The 25,740-nt window shown below is 35.1% G+C and overlaps 1 protein-coding gene across 1 annotated transcript in view; it reads left to right on the top strand.

Moving 5' to 3' along the window:
* Positions 1-25,740, top strand: part of WDR44 (WD repeat domain 44) — a 76,285-nt gene that overhangs the window by 13,641 nt on the left and 36,904 nt on the right. Inside the window, exons 2-6 of the mRNA XM_004685735.2 lie at positions 12,003-12,036; positions 16,692-16,766; positions 21,435-22,071; positions 22,542-22,672; positions 24,244-24,339. Of these exons, the coding sequence (XP_004685792.1) occupies positions 12,003-12,036; positions 16,692-16,766; positions 21,435-22,071; positions 22,542-22,672; positions 24,244-24,339 (973 nt within the window). The remainder of the gene's footprint in view (positions 1-12,002; positions 12,037-16,691; positions 16,767-21,434; positions 22,072-22,541; positions 22,673-24,243; positions 24,340-25,740) is intronic.

The following is a 25,740-nucleotide window of genomic DNA, read 5'->3' on the forward strand; positions in this document are numbered from 1 at the left end:
TTAGAACTTCAGGTTGTGGGAAGAATTTTGAGATTATGGGTTGAACAGACTTAAAAAGAAAGAAAATTCTTCATATTGTGGAAGACTTACAGTTTTTTGATTGATAAATAACATATCTGAAAATATTTCTGATATTTTTTATAAAGTGAAGTGTCCTAGCATCACTTTAGTATATAATAAGTGAATACCTTTTTATCTATTATTTTTAGTATATATTTTTTCATCATTTTTCATTTTTGTACAATGTATGCTTTTTCATTTTGGTTGTAATAACCATGGACTTCCGACCACCAGTTGACCCATGTGCCGTCACCATAGTCCTGTGTGCTCTTCCCATCCCAGTTTTGATCCTATTCCCCTCTTCATCCCACCCCCCCAATGTCTCTAGTTTATAGTTTTGTTGATTTAAATTTTTACTTTATTACAATTTTTTCCCTAATCTTTTACACTCCTGCTATGAGTGAAACCATCCATTATTTTCATTTTTCTTTTGGCTTATGTCAATAAACATGATCCCTTCCAGCTCCATCCATGTTGCTGCAAATGGCATGTTTGTTTTTTTCGTTGCTGTGTAATATTCCATTATGTGTATGTACCACATCTTCTGTTAATCCCTTTTTAATGACAAAAAAATGTTTAATTGATATTTATTTAGATAGTTGATTGTTGATACTTATTTGACCTATTAGATTACCCTAAATTTTGGACATGTTGACTGGGCAGTTTAAAAATGATGTGGTTATTGAGTCATTTTACATGTCTAGATCTTGTCAGTACGTGTAATAGCCATCTTAGGGTTTTTTTTGTTTTTTGTAGGGGACAGTCTAAGCCAAAATAATGAATCTGTTAATACGCCTTCACTGTTTTTGAAAAATTTACAGTAATAGCATTTATGCATTTGGGCATTTACACTGATTACACTGTCAGAAAAACTTTGACTTAAATACACGTATGTATAATTTTTTTTCCCAGTGAATCATATTGAATACTAAGATGACATTGACCAGGTAGTTTCTCTCTGTTTGTCCCTTTATCACAAATAGATTATAAAATTATCTACCTGATTAACTGGGGTAAAATACAGGACTTAAGTTAGATTCCAATTTCAGATATGCCTACTTATATTGGACCTGGGTTTTACTCATCTGACATTGAAATTTAGCTGGGCAGCCTATATTTGTAGTTTCAAAATTAGCAACCTTAGTGTGAGGGAAAACAGAAAGGGACTAGAAGGTTATGGACACCGTTTTGAAACATAGAAGTCCAATAATTTTTCTTTGGAGGTATATCAGTAAAAACAAAACTCAAGAACAGCAAATTTTAACAATGTCTTGTTTAGCGCTACATGCATGTAGATAAAAAAAAATTTTAAAGGAGAAGGTAAGGGAACTGTCAACTAAATCTGGAATAATGGATCTTTCTAAGGGAAAAGCAGCTGGTTGAATTGAGCACAAAGGAGCTGCACTGGTCTTAATGTTCTTCTCATTTTCAAGTGACACAGTGAAGTGAAGTACATTTTGTTTTCCATAATTACAAATATGTACTACATTGACTTTATATATATCAAATATGGAATAAGTTTAAAGGTGAAATTAAGACATAAATTCCAATAAGAAAATAAGCCTATATGCAAAGTTCCACTGCCTGTACATTCCAAAATCCAAAAAGTAAAGAGAGGCATTTGTGTTTTTTTTCTCCAGGTTAGCCATCCTTAGTTCTTTATAGCTTGCTTTCTAGACTATTTGCAAGTTAGTTTTCTCTTTCAGATGTTCTTTTTTATTCAGTGTTCCCTTTAAAATGCAGTAACCTAGTGGTACACAATATTCTAGTGACAGTAGAATTTATGATTCTTCTTGTCTTCGACATAATAGTTCTGTTAATTCAGCCTAAGATCACATTAGCTCCTTTGGCAGCCATATTGGTCTTTACTCTTGTCTGAACAATCAACAAAAATACCTAAATGTTCTCACATGATGTGTTCTTAAGTTATATCTCCCACATCTTGCACTTTACAGTTATCTCTACTACATCTCATTCTGTTAAGATTTGGCCCTTTGCTCTAGTCTCTACCTGAGACTAGATCCTATCAACCAGTATAGTTCCTGTCCCTCCCAATTTTGTGTCATCTGCAAATATGGTAGATAAGCCATCAGTGTCCTCATCCAAGACATTAGTAAGAACAACAGCTAAGACAGAATGTCAAGTAGGATAGTGCATCAGAGAAATTCTTCAGTATTTCCTTATGTCTTTTCATAGATCAGCACGCTTTGAGTAATGTTCAGCCATCTGCTTAAGAGTTTTCTTTAAAAAAAAAAAAAGATTTATTTATGCATAAAGAACTGGGGTACAGGCCAGAGATGCATGGAATGAGAGGATTCGCCAGAAACAGAATGGGGGGTGGAACAGGCAGATGGACTGAAATACACTGCTGAGGGGAGCAGCAGGCAGGTCAGGAGAAGTCTGCCATGATATGTGGGTCACCTCCCTGGCTGGGGATTGAACTCATGCTGCAATGGCTGTGGATAGCTTCATAGTGCTGTGCTTTAACCTTCTGTGCCACGAGGGAGGGCCCTGTCTAAGAGTTTTTTATATAACTTTGTTACCTGAAAGTATATCATAAGAGAATTATAAAGTTTAGTGCTTTATGTCATATATATATATATATATAAAACCCTATCAAATAAATAACCCTATCAAAAAAAAGAAATTAGGTTTATATTTCAGTGATTGGCTTTCTGAGAATGCTTATTGACACATAAGTATCTTTTCCCCCACAACTAGGACTCTTAAACCACTTAACAACATGCTTAAGAATTTTGTTTGGGACTGACAATAAGTCAGTCAACCTGCTTTCCAGTATTTACTATCAGAGTGCTTTCCTTACCAATCTTTCTTTTTAAAGATTTATTTACTTATGCATACAGAACTGGGGTGCAGGCCAGAGGTACAGGGGCAGTGAGAAAATTCACCAGAGACAGGGTGGCAAGCGTAACAGGCTGACTGACAAAGCACACTGCTGAGGGGAGCAGAGGCGGGGCCAGGAGAGGTCCGCCACACCATGTGGTCACCTCCGGGGCAGGCAGGTATCAAATTCATGTGGAAGTGGCTTTAGCTTCTTAGTGTTGTGCTTTAACCCAATGCGCTACCAGGGAGGGCCCTGGATTTTTTTTTTTTTTTTAATCCTAGCTCATTCAGGCACCTTTCTGATTCTGTTCTTAAAGGCTTTTGCAGTTTTCTTTGGGTATATGTCCATTCTGTCCCTCTAATCTCTTGTGTGCGATTTTCTTTAAGATACGTTTTTTTGATGTGACTGATGTACAGAAAAAATTGAAAAAATTGAGACCAAGAGAGAGATTCTACAGGATAGACAATCTAGTTTCTGGTATTTAACAACAGTATTTAGGTTCACAATTAAATTAAGCGGGAGATATACACCCTGCCCCTACTTATAGCCTTTCCCCCATTATCAACATCTCCCATTACGCTGGTACATTTGTTACAAATCAATGAGTTGGTGGGACACATCAGTCATTCTAAGTTTATGTTTACTTTTTTCTGCTATTCCCAGTGCCTCCTCCCTCGTTTATCTTAGGGTTAATTCTTGGTGTTGTACAGTCTTCAAGTTTGGACAAATGTATAATGATACATGTCCATCACATGGTATCATACAGAATATTTTCACTGCCCTTAAATCCTCTTCAATATGAACAACCCATTTCTTCAACTATAAACTGAAAGAAATAAAAGAGATTAAAAGGGAACCTACTGATTAGAAATAAATCAACTGATTGCAACACATGGACATTATTTGTATCTGGGTTGAAATGTATCAACTGTAAAAAAAATTGAGGCTGTGAAAATCTGAATGTTGTATGTATATACTTAAGAATTTTGTTAAATTTGATAATAATATTGTACTTTATTTTTATAGAGACATATTTATGATACATACTAAATTTTTTTTTTATTTTTTTTAAGATTTATTTATTTATTCATACAGAACTGGGGTACAGGCCAGAAATGCACAGGGTGAGAGGATTCACCAGGGACAGAGTGGGAAGCAGAACAGGCAGATCGAGGAAGTACACTGCTGAGGGGAGCAGCGGGCGGGCCAGGAGAGGTCTGCCGCGCCATGTGGTCACCGCCGGGGCAGGCGGGGATCAAACTCATGCGGAAGTGGCTGAAGCTCCTTAGTGCAGTGCTTTAACCCGCTGCGCCACCAGGGAGGGCCCATACTAAATTTTTAATGGGTAAAGTAATCTCTGGGATTTGTTCAAAATAATCTGGCAGGGGAGTTGAGGCAGGGGTATTGATATTGGTCAATGAACATAGTCAACATGTATATATGGGTTCATAATAATCTCCCATTTGTTTCAAATAGCCATAATTAAAAAAAAGTGAGGAACTCCCCTTCCACCACCACCACCAAAGAAAAAATATTTTCATGTTCTCGTACTTTGTTACTGGCAAATTGAGGACTAAAACTTAAGATCTCCTGATTCCAACTGGTGTTCTTTTATTTTGTAGCTAAATTTACAGCTTTCCAGTTTCAGTTTTGTACCTGTATAACTTACCTGGGAAATTTGTGGTAGTATTTCTAGATAATCAAGGCTTTGCTAAATGGCCACAGTGTCACCTGACTGGCTAGCTACCTATGTCCTAGGAAGGGACATTAGAATTTTTAGGGTAAGTGAAAAGCCTGCATGTATTGTTAGAAATAGTGGGGAGACTGGGGTCCTAGTCTTACCTAAGCCTTTCTGACCTTTTATACCCACTGTCTAGTACTGTGCTGGTACACATTAAGCAATGAGTAAATGTTAAATGAATAGATTCCTTTAACCTTCTTTGGCTTCATTTTCTTTACATAGAGGTGAGATCGTTGGTCTAAGTGATTCCTAATCTTATTCAACACTGCAAAAATTATCCTCCCATTCTGATTTTTTAAAAACTTTTTAGGATTAAAAAAAAAAACTACTGTAAATTTCTTTAACAGAAGGTACCATAGTAAGCTTACTTCTAACATCTGTGACAGAAAGACAGTTATATTACATCCAAATTTGTTAAATACAGACTACTGTTATACATTTTCTGTTGGGTCGGTTTTATTTCTTCTCAACATTATTAAACTTTGAGTTCCAAAGTCATTATCTATGATGGTTAATTAAATGTAGTTTTTGAATACTAGCAACACAGTATCTCAATGCATAGAAAGTATTAGAAAATACACAACAGAAAAGACACATAAATACGCAAGCAAACCCACAGGGGAAAAATTCACCACAAAAAGAGAAATCACCAGTGATACAGAAGAACTGCTCAGCCTATCAGATAGTGAATTTAAAATCATCATGATAAACAAACAAAAATATGAAAAGGGAAAAAATGATATGAGGCAAGATATATCAAGGAATTGAAGAATGGAAACAAGGAAATGTAAGAAATAAATGAAACAAAAAATTGTTATAACAAAATGTAGTTTTTTTTACATATTTTTATCTTTCCCTGAAACTCTGCTGAATGCTGTATCTTGTCAGTTTATAAAGGATTTGACATTGTACATCTTATGGAAATTTGGTGGTAAATTTTGGGTAAATTGCAATTATTGTCATCAGACCCAAAGCCTGTGACTAGGCACCCGACCTTGGGAGTAGTGACCTTACTATTGTAGTAAATTTTGCCTCAGGTATTTAAAGGTTATCAGTGGAACAAGTTACAGTTGGAATATAATTCCTGTCCACTCCTACATTTTGAAATCATATAAAATATTTTAAAATATTGAATATTGGGCAGATATAAAACACATTGGTCCTGCACAGAGATGCCCTCCCTGCAAAAGGAAAACTCATTAAAATGCTTAATGAAAAGACAGAAGGGAGAAAGCATCTGTCCACATATTATCTTAAATTCACACGTGAGCTTTGTCACTATTAATTCAGCACATCAAGTATGTGAAAATAACATAGAAAAGAAAATTTAGTGAATTAAATATTGTATATATTGAAAGTGGAAGTACTAATCTGAAAATTGTTTTTATATTCAAAACCTAACTGGAAACTACACTAAAAATAATTTTACTATTGATCTATAAACAATGTGTGTTTGCTTTTTCTCTTTTCAGTAGAATACCAGTACTTGTAGACTTTATTTTCAAGCTGTTTCAGAAATTGTTTTTCATATTTAAATGTAACAGTACAACCAAAAGACCTTGTCTGCAATTTCAGAAGTTATGTTGACAAATCAAAGAATTACTGTATGATTGCTGTAATATATTAAAAGAATGTTTTTCATGCTATTAGGTCATCAGGGAAATTAGCCCTTTAACATTATTTTTTGTTCAACTTTGTAAGAAGCACATTTATTATTTAAATTAAACTTCATTAATCAGAAATGTGTTAAAGATATTCAACTTAAAATAGTCTACGATAAAAACTTTGAAATGAAAATTGAACTTTTTAATTTCTTTGATTTGTTAGGTCTTATTTAAAGTATGGGTATACCAGCAATAGTTTAATATGTCTACTTGTTAATTTACCTTTCTTAAAGATTTTTATTTGTGTGGGGTATAATAAAAGTTATTTTATGTAGGTATTTAGACTCTAGCTAGGAAAAATTACTAACTTAGCTGATTCTAAGGATGAACCTAATTAGCTTTATTTAGTATCTGCAGAGCATTTTGATTAAATATTTTTAGAGTTAACCTCATGTATCAAAAGTATTATTGGACATTTCAGGATATGTATGTATGTGTTAGCATAAGCCCATTTTTCCTGCATCTCAAGTTTAAGGGAAAATCAGGAAGTCATTATTCATGGTATAAAACATATCGTTACTCTATTGCTAATGAACACTCTCAATGTTAAAATTTCCTAAAATTACAGGAACTCCTAAAACACTTGCTTAAAACTTGCTGCTAGTTGGTTGGGAAAGCCAAAAGTAGAATTTAATTTTCTTGACTTCTATTCCCCCCATTTTCCCTGTCCTCAAACTCGAATATGAATAGTTTTCTTTAGACACATAATTACTTTATCTTAGCAAAATGTGTTTATCTGTACTTTGAAGAGATTCAAGGAGAAGAGTTGATTCTTTGTCTAGGGATACCAAAGATTAGTGACATTTATCTGGTGGATAGTTCTACAGTAATATAATTCTTAAATACAGCTGGAAATTGGAAATAACAACTAAATAACCTCTGGATAATAATAATTAAAAAAAAACTGCCATAAAGTCACATGCATAATTTCTTATAAGAGAGACTCTCGCTCAGAATCTGAAGATTCTTCCTTCACTATTAAAATTTTGAGCTTTATGTTTTACTTATACAGTTCCATTTTTCAAAAACTGAGTTTTGCAGCTCAATGCAGATTAGAAACTAAAATCAGAAGAGAGAGGAAGAGGGAGAGGAAAGCTTTTAAAGGCAGGCTCATAGCCAGCTGTAAGATGTTATCACTTAGAAGGAGTAAGAAGATGCAAAACTACAAAACAAGGACTTTCCAAGTAGTGTCCATTACCGTGAAGGCAAATAAATCTCCTGCACTTTAGGTTCCTGGAGGGCATTATTGTATTAAAACATAGTGTAATTTGAGCATGATAATTCTGAGTAAGAAAAGGAAATTTTGTATATGCTTTTTTATTTTCTTAAAGATTTATTTATTTGGGCCCTCCCTGGTGGCGCAGCAGGTTAAAGCACAGCACCAAGAAGCTAAAGACACTTCAGCATGAGTTTGATCCCTGCCACGCCCCAGAAGTGACCCACATGGCACAGCAGACCTCTCCTGACCTGCCCACTGCTCTCCTCAGCAAGGCACTTCCTAGATCTGCCTCTTCTGCTCCCGCTCTGTCTCTGGTGAATCCTCTCACTGCCCCTGCACCTCTGGCCTGTGCCCCAGTTCTGTATGAATGGATGAATAAGTAAATATTTTTTCAATTTTTTTAAATAAAAAATATTTTATTTATGCATACAAAAGCTGAGGTGTAGGCCAGAGGTGTGAGGAGGTGAGAGGATTCACCAGAGATAAAGTGAGGAGCAGAACAGGCAGATATACTGAAATACACTGCTGAGGGATGCAGCCATTGTTACAGGGGAGGTCTGTGCCATATGAGTCAGCACCCTGGCTGGTGGGTGAGTGAACTCTTGCTGCTGTGGCTGGCAGTAGCTTTATAACACTGTGTCTTCAACACCTGTGCCACAAGGGAGACTCCTGTATATGCTTTTTTTATTTATGCTTACAGAACTGGGTACAGACCAGAGGTATAGTGGGAAAGAGGATTCACCAGAGACAGAGTGGGGAGCAGAACAGGCAGCCTGACAAAGTACACTGCTGAGGGGAGCAGCGGGTGGGTCAGAAGAGGTCATATGGTTCAGCTCCCTGGCCAGGGATCAAACTCATGCTGCAGTGACTTGGAAGAGCTTCATAATGTGTTTCTTTAACCCGTTGTGCCACCAGGGAGAGTCCTATATACTTAATTTTTAAAGTATTTTCACTTTCAATCACATACAATGTTGTAAACCCATGTTAGTACAATAAAAATTAAAAATTTTAAAAAAGTATTTTCTAGGGAAAGATTACTGAAACTGCAAGGCTTAGCCTTTTCATGTACTTATTTACAAGGTACTTTTAAAATTTGAAATGCAGGTCCCTCCCTGTTGGCTTGATCCCCGCCCAGGGAGGTGACCCACATGGCGAGGCAGACCTCTCCTGACCCACCTGCTGCTCCCCACAGCTGTGTACTTCCCTGATCTGCCTGTTCTTCTTCCTGCTCTGTCTCTGGTGAATCCTCTCACCACTCCAGCATTTCTGGCCTGTACTCCCAGTTCTGTATGCATAAATAAATAAAATCTTTTTAAAAATAAAATTTGAAATTCAAAAATGTTTTAATTTTTTTTTCAGAAATTTGGCACTCCGTTCTCTGAAATATTTTTATGTCCAACACTGTATGATTTTATTCCTTAGCAACATCAAATTAGGTATTAATTGTAGTTATTAAAGGCAGATCAGGGATTTAGAGCCTTTGACATAATCAGTTTAGTTCAACCCAAGAAACAGTTCTAGTTCCCTTTCCCTTCACCCAGGAAGTCTTAAATATTTCAAAGTATTTGAGAGAGTAGACCTTGGGCTCAGACTACCTGGATTCAAATTCTGAACCTACTGTTTACTAGCACAAGCCTCGGTTTTTTTATTGTGTAAAATAGGGAAGGTAATATAACTACTTCACTGGAAATTTGTTAGGGCTAAAAAAACTAAAGCAAGTCAAGTCAGCACAGGTTTTGGCACATGCTATGTCTTTCAGTGAAATTTGTCATTTTTTTTCTCTTGACATAAGATACGAATCATTTTAGCTGACTTTGCAAATTATATATATATATATATATATATATGCTTTCATTTATTTTGTATAAAGGGACAATGTATTACAAAGGAATTCAAGTCTTAGACTTCTCTGTTAAAGACAAAGTTATGCTTATGATATTAGAAGTTATAATAACCTGAAATGTCTTACTACCTACCAAATCCTTAACAACATTTAAAATGTTTGCAACATGATTGTCTTGTTACTAGTTTTTTGCTTAATGACCTCACTAGTTGCAAGCAGGATTCCATTTTAATCACCAGATCAATATAATCTAGCCCTTTCCATGTTCCCTATTAAGTTGTTTGGTACTTAACGGGCTGAAAGGTGTCTTTTCTGTGTTCCAGAAGTTATTTTCAGGTTCCCCACTACTAACAGATTTCCAGGTGCTTTTGAGAAACTTGGTGAAGCTCATCATCTGTGAGCTTCAATGGAGCAATTCAAAACTGCTAAAGAAACTGCCACTGCTGTGCTCATTCATTCATCCTTGTAGTAGTCCTATGAAGCAGGATTTTAAGAGTGGGGATTAAGGCTTAGAGAAATTAAAAAATAGGATCAAGATTTTCTATAGGGTAAATGGTAGAAATAATAAGTTTTGTCTGTTGGAAAGCCCATGCTCTTCACTTTCTCCTTCGTTATCAAAAGAACTAGTTTGTACATAGCTGTATGGAAAGCCCCACCAGAACCAACCTCAAATATTTCCATGTGTGTCAGCATTTGATCTGTAACTTAGATCCTGTGACTGAACAGCCAGATTTCTCTATGAAATTAGTTATATCCCAGAAATAAACATGACTCCCTATTCGGTTTGGGGGTAGATTTTTTTTATATATAGAAGATTTCACCTGATTTCCCAAAGTGAACGTCAAGGGGAAGGCAGATTTCTTCCCTCCTCTACTTCATATTGGGCATAGTTTTCTAAAATCTTAACTTCCTGTTCCCTCTCTGTAGAAGGTGACTTTTTTCCTTCCCTTATTGGCATTCAGAATGCCATTGGCCACATGGAAATTTGAGCCATTTCAAGGTTTGTTTTTGAACTTTTGTTGTTTTGATTAAATTTGTATTGTTTTAGACATCCTTTGTGTGGAATCTTTTTCTTTTAAAAAAAATTGGAGTAGCATTGGTCCTAATCACCCTTGGATAAATAGGAATTTGCTAAATAGCATTATAGCGTTGGCAAGGAAGTCAAATAATTAAGGATATACATTTTTATTTCTGGAAAGTATCCCTTGTTAACATGAAACTGTTATCTAGGCACTGAAATTAAATGGGAAGGGACAGTATTTTATATGCTTACCTTTTTGTTTTTTAAATTACTTTTAAAAAAAAAAACCTAAGCTAGAATTTTGTCTTATTCATTTTCATATCTGTAGTACCTGGTACATAGTAATTATGCCATAAATGTTTGTTGAATAAAATGGTTGTTTTTTTTTTTTTTTATAATTTTTTTTTTTTTTTTTTTTTTTTGGTTATGTGTTAAAAAACACATAAGCTCTGATCAGAAGTCAAGAATTGCTATGCCAAATACAGTACCCAGTTTGGCATATGAAGAACAATACAATCCTTCTCTTGGTTCTACCTTAAATATGTGGCTTTGGAGAAAAGCCAGTTAATCTCTTGGCATCTCAGTTTGTAATCACTTAAAACTGTTTCTTACTGCATAACGCCGAATAAGTGGCTATAAGGATGTGTCTCTCCTTTATATTTTAAAGTAAATATCAAACTGTTCCTATTTAAAAAAAAAAAAACATGGTGGGTGGGTGTGAAGAGAGAAAATTATTGGCGAAAGATTACTTTTAAAAACTATTATAGGGCCCTTGCTGGTGGTGCAACGGGTTAGGACACAGCACTGCAAGCTAATCCACATGGTGCAGCAGGCCTCTCCTGTATACTTCCTCGATCTGCCTGTTCTGCTCACCACTCTGTCTCTGGTGAATCCTCTCACCCCCACCCACTGTACCTCAGTTCTTATGCATAAATAAATGTTTTTTAAAAATAAAAACTATTATATATCAGGTAATTTGTGTTTAAGAATATAAATTTGTTCCAGGAGATATGAAAGATGTTAGCTATGAAAGAAAATGAATCTGTCTCTGGTGAATCCTCTTACCACCCCTGCACCTCTGGCCTATACCCCAGTTCTGTATGCATAAAAAAAAAGATTTTTAAACTTTAAAAATAACATAAAATAAAAGAAGTGTAAATGTCTGATGCATGTGAAAATTCATTCATGTTATATATTAAGAACCTGTAAATTAAGACAACAGTGAGATACACTTTTACCTCCAATTTGTAAAAATTTTTAAAACAACCCTCATTTTTGGCAGGGCTATTAAGAAACAGGTACTGAGAGCAGTGTAAATTGGTACAACTCTTTTAGAGGGCAATTTGAAAGTTTCTCACAATCCTGAAAGTGAATATATTTTATCTGCAATTCTATTTACTAGAGAAATTTATCGTGGAGAAGCAAAAAATTTTATTTACTAGGATGACTTACTAAAGTTTTATATGTCATGTATACTGGGAATATAAAAGACATACTCTGGTATGATTATAGGTCTTTTAATCTGGGGGTATCCTTAATAAATGCACAGAAAAGTATTTCCCTTCTTACCTCCACTATTCACTGCTTACTTACTTTTATTTCTGAACAGGTCTCCAGGGAAGGTTGAGATTTCAACATTAAAGGTAAGTTATGCTTTCTGAAAGTTATGTTACTGCAAATCATGTATAGTTTTCATTTCTCTCTTCTATGTGATTCTTCATTTTCTTGCTTTTGTTTTCTAATATTTTATGCACAATAATATTGTCATTACATCTTACCAGGTATGATTAGGTACTCTAGAAAAATCTAACATTGTGGCGTAAAGAAGGAACTTTAAAGTATTTATATTTCCACTAATTTTTAGTCTAATTTTTAGAACAAAAGAACACTACAGAATACTTTTATTTGTATTCTTGCATGACAAAAAAGTAGACTAACCAAAATACTTATATACTTATGCACATGTATTTGTATTATCACTCTATATATCAGTCCTAGCCTTGTATACAAGAAAAGGAGCTCAATATGGAGACATTATGCTGAGAGCCATTTTAAATACAAGAATAACACCAAATAGAATTATCAATATCAAATAGGGTAAATACTATATGTATATGTTTGTGTGTGTATATATGTAAAATATCAGATATGCTGTTTTATCAGTTCTAACTTATGTTTATACACATTTGATAATGGTCTCTTTAGTAAATTATTATATATTTGTGTTGAATATTCTATAGCAACAGAAATGAATTATATAAAATAATATGAATGAACTTCAATACCGTAATGATAAACAGAGGGAAAAGTCACAGAAAAATACATGCAGTAAGATTCTATTTATCTTAAGTTCAAAAAAATGCAAAATAAGAGTTGTTTTGAGATAAAAGCATAATTTAACAGTAAGGGAATGATAAACACAAAGTTTAGAATATCAGTCATGTTGGAGAGGAAGAGAATATAATAGAAATGGAGACTATTTGAAACTTGAAAGCTAATGGTAATAATACTCTCTTTAAAAACTGAGTGCTTAGGAATTTTTCCTTATAAATTTTTTTATCTTTACACAATATTTAATAAAAACAATTTTTAGAAGTAATACATGAACATAGTGAAAATTTGTTCGTACAAACAGTAGATGGTTAACAATGTAGTTTACCTCCCATCTCTCTTCCCCTATTCCCAGTCCATATATCCAGAAACAATTGCTGTTTATGCTTATAGGTTTTAAAAAACAGCAAGCTACAAGGTACTTTTATATGATAACAAATAGGTTTTGGGATTTTAGTTTATTTTAGTAATTATAGATTGCCTTATCTTGAAGAAAATTACATATTTTGTAAATAAACATAAAGTTGGATATTCATTTTTACCTTTGTTTCAAAATAATTGCAAATTTATAGGAAGCTACAAAAGATAGTACAGAGAAGTCCTAAATATCCTTCACCTCTTTTCTCCAGTGATCATATCTTAATTACAGTACATTGACATTGAAAACAAGAATTTAACAATGTTATAAGTGTATAGTTCTATGTCATTTTATTTCATGTGTATATTTATATTTGTGTAACTGGCACAACAAACAATGTGCAGATCTAGTTCATCACCACAATGACTCTCCCTTGTGTTATAAATTTCATACCTGAATCTCTCCCATATTATCCCTAACCCCAGGCAGCCACTAATCTGTTTTCCATCTCTAATTTTGTTATTTGTGAATGTCCTATAAATGGAATCATATAGCCTATGACCTATTGAAATTGGCTTAAAGGATTGAGATCCATCCAAATTGTTACATGTCTGTGGTTTGTTCCTTTCTATTAAGTAGTGTTCTATGATATGAATATATGCAGGCTACTTAAGCAATCCAAGGAAAAGTTTTATATGATCCTGGCTTTTGATGATTTCACAGCCTCACAAAAAAGACATGTATATCCCACAATATATGAGGTATCAATGTTTGTAGAATAGAATAGACTTAAATGCTGTAAGGGATTTGGAGAAGGAATTGAGAGGTACAGCAACCGAGAGATCAATTACCTGGAATAGTAGAGAAAAGTTTCAGGGAGTAGGTATAATAGAACTTGGTTTTGAAAAATAGAAATTTTTCATAGGTAGATTTGTAAAAGTTCAAAAAGTAAAATGTTGGAAAAGTAAACTGGGGTCAAATTGACAACTCTGGGCTTTAAAATTTTTGAGATAAGACATTTAAAAAGCTAATTTTTATGTGTCTTACAACTGTGCTCTCCAAAGTTTGTGGGATTTTTTGTTTTCATTTTGTCTTTTGGTTTTTGTTTGTTTGTTTGTTTGTTTGTTTTGTGGAGAATTAGTGAAAGGTAAGTAATGGAAAAGAATTAGAGTGTCAAGACATGAGACTTTAATAATGGCCAGTGTGGTTTATTTAAAAATTTATTTATTGTCTTACATCCTTGCTAGTGTTTTGAGAGTTTAGCATTTCTCCCTCAGGTGTAACCACTGTGGTTCTCCCACCAGTGCACCCAAGTCCCTCGCCACAGTCCAGCAGTGGCAATGTTGATAGGAATGGGTGTGTGGCTATGACAACTATTTAAGAATTATTTTCTTTGTTTTCAAACTAACACTTTACTCTTGTTATTTTTAGTAGATAATAATAAAGATTTCTTTGAGTTTAGATTACTTTTATACAAATGGTATGTGAACTGAGTTTTTCATTGGATATACATCTTCAGATCTTAAATTGTATTCTGTGAGAAGGCTACAAGCAGCTTAGCTACGTAATAACCCAACATGGAGGTGTATGAATTACTAGAAATTGAATGATCTACCTTTTTTTTAAGTCACACCCTCTAAAGAGGCATGTTTCTTCTGAGTTGTGATAGGTAGGGGTTAGAGAAATGGCCTGATAGTGGAAAGGTGGAATTTATGATGCACTGAGCTTTAGTCATGAGCCCATTTCTAGAAAGAGATAATAAATGAGGACTGTCTGAAGTCTCACTCTGTTGGTTTTGGTTGTTGTAATTCTACTTTATAGGAGTTGGCTAATATCTTTCAAAGTTTAAGAGTTTTGTTAAAGCAAGCAAAATAAAACAGAAATCTGTTTTGCGGTATGGGTCTGTGTGAGAATGTTAATCTGTGATCGTTATAGCTACTTAATTATATTAAATTGAGGTACAGGAACCATTAATAGTATTTTTGCTTAGGCTAATTTAGGTAAAATATCCATGGAATTATGTTGTATAACACATTGGTTAACATACTCATGATCAGTTATTGGATAAATATATATACTTTGTAGGGCATTTCAAGGTGTTTATCTAATATGCTTTTAACTATCTTTAATGACCATCTGCTTTCAAATATTCTCTATCTTGTCAAGATTATCTTACAACTTGGTTCTGATTAGAGTTATTTTTAGTTTAAATCCAAAATTTGATTGAAGGACCTAGAAGTGCAAGATGTGTGTATTAAATGCAGAAAAGTTAGCACATGCATTATTTTACATTCATCCCACCAATTATTACTTTCATTATCATTGTTTTAAGTACTAGGTAAGCAGTGATAGAACAAAAATGGCCTTTGCTTTCATGGACCTTACATTCTAGTAGGGCAGGAAGAAAGCAAAAAATACGAAAATAAGCAAGGTCATTTCATATGGTGATAAGTGCCAGGAATATAAACAGGATGATGCGATAGTCAGGATGTGAGTGAGGCTATTTTAAGGTGGTCATGGAAGGCTTTCTGATGTAAATAATGCATTAGCCTAAGGATAGTAAGAAACCATCCAATTGACCAGTGCATTTGTGAGACAGAGGTGTGAAATTTAAAAGATGTCAAATAGGCAGGGGCTGTATGGTGTTAATTCTTCATGAGTTTGAGTTTTTACCTAACCCTAAAAATGCAATGAAATACCCTTTGTCTTGAAGAATCTACGTAAGATTGGTAATATTTTCCAGATTCTGGAAGGAAGTCAATGAAACAACTTTCTGGCTTAAAGATATTGGAAGACTACAGAAATTTCTCTAATACATTAAATGTTTAGCATTATAATAATTTTATCAGGGACCTGTTGCAATCATAACCTCATTAAGTTCTACCTTAATACTTAGTTTTAGGTGCCTCAAGTCACTTACCTGTCAAAAATGGTTACAGTAATCTAACAAATTCTGGTGTGCATCAAGAATTGCAATATTTCTATAAATGTAAAGACAGTTTAAGATGGAGAAGAATACTATGCTAAGATTTGCAAATGTGGTTGCCTTATTTTATCCTAATTTTTTTCAACAGAAATGCAGTATCCATTTCTACCTTCTCTAACCTCCCAAATATATATATATATGTACGTATGTATATAAGAATGTATACGTAGATATATATGTATTTTTGGTGGGTTTAATTTTTTCCTCTGTTACTGTTGGGGGCTTCCTTTAAGTTGTGATTCTCTTGATTCCGTATATGGAGTTTTAAGAAAATTCTGAATGTGGTTTCTGTGTTATGTACTTTGGGAAAGATAACCGTTCTGATTCAACTCTTCTTAAATCCTTAATCTTTTTTAAACTACAAGAAACCTAGGAGTTCTTACAAATTTTGTTAGTGCTAAAAGTTGGGCACATTCTAGTGCAATAGAAAAATAGAAATTGCTGATTGATAACATTTTTATACAAATCACATTGTCTCAGTTGCCAGAAAATCTGGGCATCTACCAGTATACAAACATCTAAGCTCTTTCTGGATCTTTGATTTATTATATTTTCTACTTTGTATGCACTTAAAACAGTTTTAAAGAAAGGATGCTATCATTTGGTCTATCTTTTTAAAATAGGAAACAGAGAGTACTGCATTCAAAGTTGAAAATGGGTCCCCCGTGCAAGAATTGAAGCAAGATGTTTCTAAAAAGGTTCGTAAAATAAATGTCAATATTAGTTCAGCAGATGTGGTGTTTATATGGTACATTTTAAGTGGAATTTTTTTGTATTTTTTAGTATAGTGCCCTGTACTTGGTAGGTGTTCAGTAAATGTCTTAAATCTGTTAAGTGTGTAATTCTGGATACATCAGGCTTTTTGGAACTCATTTTTTATTTGAATTAATTGGTAATTTATCATTGAAACAGTGTAAATGATTTTGAAAAAGTTTTGTAATGTGTTTTTAATTTTATCCTTCTATTTTTATTAAAATAATTTGTGGCTACTCTTGAAGTCACTATCAGGAGATAAAGGTGTTGGGAAGTTCAGTGCCGCAAACTCTGGTATCTTTAGAAATTAAAGATTACATACAAGAAGTCATTCTAATAGTGCCTTTGATACCTTTTAAAGAATTGATACTATGAAGCATCAGAGTTTGAATGATTAGAAGAGGCTACAAAGGAGCCTCCCTGGTGGTGCAGGGGATCAAGTCTCAGCACTATTAAGCTATGGACTGAGGCCTGAGTTCAGATTCCCAGCCAGGGAGTTAACCTAAGTAGTGCAGCAGACCTCTCCTTTCTTGCCCACAGCTCCCCTCAGCATTGTTTTTCAGTGGATCCACCTGTTCTGCTCCGCATTCTGTCTCTGGTGAATCCTGTTAGTCCCCTCCCATCCCCCACACTTCTGGTCTACATCCCAGTTCTTTTATGCATAAATAAATAAAATAAATCTTTTTTTTTTTTTTTAAAAGAAGAGTCTACACAAGGTAAAAATTTTGACATGTGTAGTTGACAGTATCAAAGTAAAACGCAAGGGGAAAGTATGGTGCGTATTTTTCTACTAGTTTTAAGTGTTTTCTGTGCCCCAGATACTATTCTAGGCCAGTGGGTTTCCAGAAACCCTATAAGATAACACATTCTCTGTTTGAGTTTCTTGATTGCTACACCATTCATATTTGAGGCCAGGCATTTCTTGATTGTAGGATGTTTAGCAACATCCCTGGCTCCTACCCACTAGATGCCAGTAGATTCCACCCTACCCTGTTGCAACAACTAAACATGTCCCCAGACATCACCAAGTAACAACCAGGCAAAATGGCCCCCAGTGAAGATCCATTCTACAATCCTTACAAAATTTAGAAATTTAATGAACTCCATCTTTTAATATTGATAATATTTTTCCTATAAATGAAACATATTCCTTTTTGTAAAAAATGATATTGTTTATCAGCATATGTAAGTGGTACCGTTTTTAAAAAATCAGACATTGCCCACAATTCTATACTATAATGTACCTGTCTTGTTTTTCCACATTCCCTGTGTTTCCCATTTGTACACTTTTCTTTACCTAATTGGAGTGTAGGTAAAATTTCATATTTCTATAGGATTTCAATACTTTGTGTTCATTTACCATATCAATTTTTATCAAGCAACTGTAAATTACAGTGTATCTAGCTATTTTTATTGTTGAAAATTTGAAATATTTCTATTTTTTCCACTAGAACTTTTCTTTCCATTTTAGGGAATTTTTTTCTTAGTCTAAATTACAGATGGGCAAAAAGGGCTTTTAAAGGAGAGTTTATTAATTTTTTTAAAAGATTTATTTATTTATTCATACAGAACTGGGGTACAGGCCAGAAATGCGGAGGGTGAGAGGATTCACCAGAGACAGAGTGGGGAGCAGAACAGGCAGATTGACGAAGTACACTGCTGAGGGGAGCAGCGGGCAGTCAGGAGAGGTCTGCCGCACCATGTGGATCTCCTCTGGGGCAGGCGGGGATCGAACTCATGCAGAAGTGGCTTAAGCTTCTTAGTGCTGTGCTTAAAGGAGAGTTTAGAAGCTGAAAATATAGTAGAGAATACTATGGGATAGCAGAATGAGGCTTATAATTCTATGTATCACTTTTTAAATTCTAACTTTTTCAAGTTGAATTAAGTATCTCACATTAATGATAAAAGCTGATAAAGGTCCAAGGAATATACATACACTGACCAATACAGTCCCTACTCCCAGGTAGCGTACACTTTAATAAAGGAAAGCAGATAAACCCAAAACTGAATGTAGTGAATGTTCAAATAAAACACCAGGGGAAGACTTTACTTTCCCCTTGGTGATAGAAATGGGGAAGACTTTGTGGAGGAAGTAGACTCTGAGTTTTTTGATGAATGGATAAGATTTGGGCGGACAGATGAGCTGAAGAAAGGTGTAGTCAACAGCATGGAAATGAAGAGTATGTACAATTTTTGAAGATGAGCCTCAAGGCTAGAGGCTCAAGGCTAAATCATGGGAATGCCTTATGCCTAAATATAAATATATTTAGGCTTGAATTTCCTGGGTTTGATTTTATAATCACTGGGAAAGTGTTGAGTTTTTTGAAGCAGAAAGGTGATAGGAAGCAAACAATTGCTTTAACATAGTCATCTACATTCTGGTCTTGCTTCTCACTATACATATTTCCTATTTGCTACCTCCCAACACCTGGCATGGGGGAGAAACAGGGCTAAACACTATAAATAGGTGCTATGGGGGCATACCAACAGATAGAATACATGGACCTTACATTCCAGGAACCAGTATCTGGTGTGGAGAAAATACTTAATACAGGGCTAACCCATATTCTACTATGTGTTTTATAGTTTATTGTGAACAGTAAGAATGATGGGAATTCAGAAAAGGGAGGGATAGTTCTCAGCAAAGACATTAGGGATGACATAGGATTTTCATTTCATCTGCTCTTAATGCCTTTCCTTCTTGCCTGGTAATGCTCTCTGAACCTTTGTATTTGCCTGGTACTCCTTATGCTCACTGGCATCCCATTCACTTTCAGCACATAACCTTGTTTCCTACTGCATGTAGACATTAGAAGCTAAGAAACTTGAATTACCCCTTTGCACCATTTCTCAGTTTCCTTACCTGAAACATTTTTTTCCTCTTTACCCCTTTTTCATGCCATCACTGAGAATTTGGTGTTCTTTTTCTTCTCTGTTCAAAGTAGCATGGAATACTAGGTTTTTCAGGAAACCCTGGATTTCAGTTTTAGCTTTGTAGTTTACTACAAAGAGTATAGTTAGGAGATCTTTAGCAAAGTTCTTAAGGTGTTTACCTAAGATTCCTGCTTTTGTAGAAAGGATATAATCCAGCTACGTTATAAGGCCAGTGTGATGAACAGCGAATTTTGTGTTGGTTCTAATACACAGTGGATTTCTTTTTCTCCAGGACTTTGTTATCTTCTTTCTGTTGGCTCCTTCCCCTCAGCATATATAAGTTCTGGGTACTTCCTTGCAGCCTATTCCATTTGCAGCCAAGCTTTTTATAAGTGGTAGATTACGTTGGCTCTCTTTATGTCTTCACCACTTACTTATTCTTAAAACCTACTATAGGGCCCTCCCTGGTGGCACAACCGTTTGAAGCACAACACTATGAAGCTAGCCACAGCCGCTTCAGCAGGAGTTCATTCCCTGCCAGGCGCAGCAGATTTCTTCTGTCTCCCCCACTGCTCCTTTCAGCTGTGTACTTTACTTTGTTAGTCTGCCTGTTCTGCTCCCCACTCTGTCTCTGGTGATACCCCCTGCACCTCTGGCCTATACCCCAGTTCTGTATGCATAAATAAATCTTTTTTTTTAAGAACCTACTGTAACTTGCTTCTGTTATCACTAAGATACTCAGTAATTAATACTCAGTAACCACCTAGTTGGCAGATACAGTGACGTTTTAGTTAATATTCTTCTGACATAAGTGAAGTAGGTTCAGGAGAAAATGTTGAAGGCTAAGATAAGCTAATATATGGAAAATGCTGGAAAGACAGGAATGAATAGTATTGAGCATAGTATTATCCAGTTCAAGTTAGCATGATTTTGTGGTAAGCCAGATCAAGGCAGTTCTGTGGCACGTTCTTTTAACTTTCTAGAGCCTAGAGCCGGGGAATCGAGAAAATAGAGATCAACCATGATTGGATATGGTAGAAAGATAAATGGACTGGGAGATCCAATGACAGGATGAGGTACAAAATATATTTTCTTCCTCATATTGGTAGAAGACTTAGAAAACCTATCTATATTTTAAAACTATACATAATAGTTGGGTATTAGGTTTAATCTATTTAAGAAATGTCAGTCTTCCTACATCTGCTTGCTTTTCCTGTCACTGACTTTGAGTTTAGAGCTAAACAGCTTGAATTTTTATAGTTGATGGTTTTGATTCTCATGGTTTTGTTAACTAGTCTTAAACCACCAGACTTATTGCAAGTAACTTGGCATAAATAATGTAAATGAACTATGAGATAAAGAATCTGAATGTAAATTTAGGTTTGAATTTTATTTTACAGGGTTGATTGCGTTTTTGTGATTACAGATACTTATATAGATTCCCTATTATATTGATTATAAGCACAGATTCTGGAACTAAACTCCCTGGGTTTACGCCAGCTTCATCATTTACTAGCTTTGTGACCTTGGCAAATCACTTGACCTCTCTATGCCTTAATTCTTTCATTTGTACAATGGCGATAGTGAGAGTACTATCTCATGATTATTGTGAAGATTAAAAGGTGTAAATTGTTAGGATTATTGCCTGGCACATAGTATGTACTATACAAATGATTAGCTGCTATTGTTTTTGTAAATAGCTTCATTTTTTTAAAAGCTGCTTTTTAACCTTTCATCAGATTATCGAAAGTATTATTGAGGAGAGTCAGAAAGTACTAGAGCTTGAAGATGACACTTTGGATTCCAAAGGAAAAGAACTCTCTGATCAGAGTACTACTAGTCCTGTTGTGGCTGGAACAGATCTTAGCAATATACCTGGACTGTTAGCCATAGATCAAGTACTGCAGGAAGATTCCCAGGAGGCAGAGAGTCAGAGTGCAGGTGAAGAAACTGAATTAGAATTAAAAAAGTGTTTTCCTTCTGATGACACCTGTGAAAATCCAGTAGATGAAGCTGCTACATTAACTGAAATATGTCCAGCTGAGCAGCATGATGTGCCTGAAACTGAAACAGAAGTATTGAACACAGAAGCAGTACAAGTTAAACAAAATGATGTTCTAGAACCTACGTCTTCGCACTCCTTATCTGCTAAAGATTTTGATGCTGTGGAAGAAGCGGCTCCTGCTAAACCCCCACGACAGCTTACTCCAGAACCTGATATAGTAGCTAGTACAAAGAAGCCTGTTCCGGCACGCCCACCCCCTCCAACTAATTTCCCACCTCCAAGACCCCCACCTCCATCTCGACCTGCTCCACCACCAAGAAAAAAGAAAAGTGAACTGGAGTTTGAGGCTCTTAAAACATCTGATCTAGATGGCAAGTATTGATTGAGAAATAACTATTTTTGTGGAGATATATTAAGAGTTGAAATTGCTTAACTTTATAATTTTTTATTTGTACTGTGTGACACTATGTTGATGACCAATTTACAGGAATTATTTTAGTAATAAAAAGTTAATTTTTTTTGTATCGATAAGTTGTATTACTTTGAACATTTCAACAGAAGCTTGAATCTGTTACCATTGCAGAGCTAGAATGGCTTGGTGAAAAGAACTTGGGATTTGGAGATTTAAGGTCTTAATTCAAGCGCTGGGTCTTTCAATGTATACCATGTATAGCCTTGAGGAATTTAAATTAAAGTCCCGGTTTAACTATATATAAAATGTGTCACAAAACCATTGTACTCACAAAGTTGTTTTAAAAATCAAGCAAGTAAAGTTAAAAGCATTTTTAAATCTATGTATAAGGCCCTATACAAATAGTTTTTTTTATTATTATTATTGCAGTTCCCAAAGAAAATACTCCATCTGATACTTTCCTAACTACTAACATGGCTTCAGAGAGTACAGTCAAGGATTCTCAGCCTTCTCTTGATTTAGCAAGTGCTACCAGTGGAGATAAAATAGTTACCGCCCAGGTTTGTGACTTTGAATTATATTTGATATAGACTTCATCAGCTTTCTAAAACTGATTTATTCATTGTTGAATCTTCTTTCTTCAAACCAAGTATTTCCTTGTTCCCAAAATCTAGCCTCCTTTTGTCCCTTGGCCAACTCTGTTACTATCTAGCTGAGTAACTCTAGAAAGCTATTTGACATCAGATTCTCTTTGAAGGTTTCTTGTAAGGCTAAATTATGCCAAGTACCTGGCATGTAGTACACAGTCACATAATGACCAATGCTACTATTTGTAATATTATTGATATTAATAAACACCAACTATAATTTTCATATACCTGACTTATAGTAGTCAACATTAGGTACTCTTATTTTTTATAATTTCTTTTTCCTAACCATGAGAAAGCTCCTTATAGGCTGTATATCCATGTATGAAGCAAAAAAAAGGACTCGATAACATGAAATTTTACTACTAGTCAAATTTAGTGGCTCAAGGATTACTTAGGTAGTAACTATAGTTTTAGCAGTTTAGCTGAGTTGCAAATAAAATGCTGTCATCCTATCATAGCCTTAGAGCAGAGACCACCAATAAGTGGCCTATTTTTATAGTGTCCCCTAGCTAAAGATGGTATTGATTTACGTCTTTATTTTGGTTTTTTTTATTATTATTATTTACTTCATTCTTTATTTTTGTACAATACATGCTTTTTCATCTTGGTTGCAATCCCCGTGGATTTCCCACCACCAATTCACCCATGTCCCATCACAATAGTTCCGTGTGCTCTTGACAACCCTGTCTTCATCCTATTCCCCTCTCCCACCCAAAGATGGTATTTATATTTTAAAATGTTTTTTAAAAAGAGTATCCAACAGAAGCCCTCCCTGGTGGAACAAGGGGTTAAGTCTCTGCACTGTGAAGCTAGCAGCAGCCGCTGCAGCATGAGTTCGATCCCTGGCCAGCCAGGGAGCTGACCCACAGACCAAAGAGAAGAGCAGGCCTCTCCTGTCTTGCCCACTGTTCCCCTCAGCAGTGTATTTCAGTTGATCCACCTGATCTGCTCCCCACTCTGTCTCTGGTGAATCCTCTCACCCCACACCCTCACCTCTGCCCTAGTATATATAAATAAATAAAATAAATCTTTAAAAAATAAGAATATACAACAGAGACTATATATGAAGCAAAAGCCTCAACTATTTACTGACTTCCTTTTCACAGAAAATAGCTTGCTGATCCCAGCCTTTGATATATCCACCTACAGCACTGCTTAATAATGATATTAGTGCCTGCATTCCATTGCTTTTGGGCTAGGTTCAAATAGAACATTTATTTGCTTTCAAGACTACTGAGACATGTTATATATCAATTTTCCCTCAATTAAAAAAATACAAAGACATTAATTTATGGGCAGGGATAGTTTTGGTGCCTAATGCTTTTCACCATGCTTGGAATAATAAAGGAATGAAATGGAGTGTTCCATTTACATTTCAGTAGCCTCCATTATCTGAATCATAGAATTCTTTAGAATGGTGTGTGGTAATGAATAATTGAATATTTATAGAAATTAACTTTCTCTGTGTAACATAATTTCAGGAAAATGGAAAAACACCTGATGGACAGACAATAGCAGGTGAAGTAATGGGCCCTCAGAGACCCAGATCCAACTCTGGGAGAGAGCTTACTGATGAGGTATAATTAGATGTTTGTTGTTTTTTAGATGATTGTTGTTGTTTAGATGTTTGTTGTTGTTGTTGTTTTTTAAAGATTTATTTGTGCATACAGAGCTGGGGTACAGGCCAGAGGCTCAGGGGCGGTGAAAGGCTTCATCAGAGACAAAGTGGGGAGCAAACAGGCAGACCGACGAAGTCCACTGCTGAGGGAAGCAGCAGGCGGGTCAGGAGAGGTCTGCCACACCATGTGATCACCTCCGGGGCAGGCGGGAATCGAACTCATGTGGAAGTGGCTTTAGCTTCTCAGTGCTGTGCTTTAAACCGCTGCGCCACCAGGGAGGGCCCTAGATGTTTGTTGGTTTTAACATAATCTTTAAAATTATGGAAGAGAAGAGTTGTGGAAATGTATGGTTGCATGGCCACTTAATGCCACCAAACTGTATAATTTAAAACAGTAATTTTGGGGTCTTTCTAGTGGTGCTATTAAAGACACAGTGCTGTTGAGATGTCACCAGCCACTACAACATGAGTTTGATCCCTGATCAGGGAGCTGACCCACATGGCACAGCAGACTTCAGACACACTTACCCATTGCTCCCCTCAGCAGTGTATTTCAGTACATCTGCCTTTTCTGCTCCCCACTGTCTCTGGTGAATCTTCTTGCCCCCCTCCACCTCTGGCCTACACCCAAGTTCTTGTATGCATAAATAAATGAATCTTTTAAAAAATAAAATGGTAATTTTATCATTATTTTACCATTTTTAAAAACTTTTTTTAAGTTTATTACTATAAAGCAAAAGAAATCACAAGAATAAAATAAAAATTGAAAATCTTCTTAGTTTTTTTTTAAATAAGTTGGCATTTACAACTCTGACTTAACTTTCCCTTTCACACAACTAAATGGCAGAATAATTATATTGAAAGCAGGCTTTTGTTTTATAGGAAGTGGGCTTTAAAAGAACCTGAAATTATAAGATAGATGTTTTTATACATGTTACATGATGCAAAATGTATACAGACTCATTGCTTCTTACCACTAAATTTAGTATATACCTGTTGGCCAGTTTATTCAGAATTAAGACTTGCAGCAAAAATCTTCATTTTTCTTTCTTTTAAACAAATATTTTTAAAATTATTTTACTTAGGAAAAGTCTGGCAGTTGCTCAGGATACTAAACGTTGTTACCTTAACCCAGCATTCTACTTCTATATATACACAGGAGAGAAATAAAAATAAGTCTATACAAAAATAGTATGTAAGTGTTCATAATAACCCAAATGTGGAATCCAAAGATCTGTCACTGATGAATGGGTAGGTAAAATTGGTATGTCCAGCATTTAGGAATGAAGTTCTCACACATGCTACATGAGTGAACTTTTACATTGCAAGATTTTTAATTATGTTGGAGATCCTAAAGAAA

This window comes from Condylura cristata, unplaced genomic scaffold, assembly GCF_000260355.1.
Source record: "Condylura cristata isolate star-nosed mole 26May11 unplaced genomic scaffold, ConCri1.0 scaffold00019, whole genome shotgun sequence".
NCBI lineage: Eukaryota > Metazoa > Chordata > Mammalia > Eulipotyphla > Talpidae > Condylura > Condylura cristata.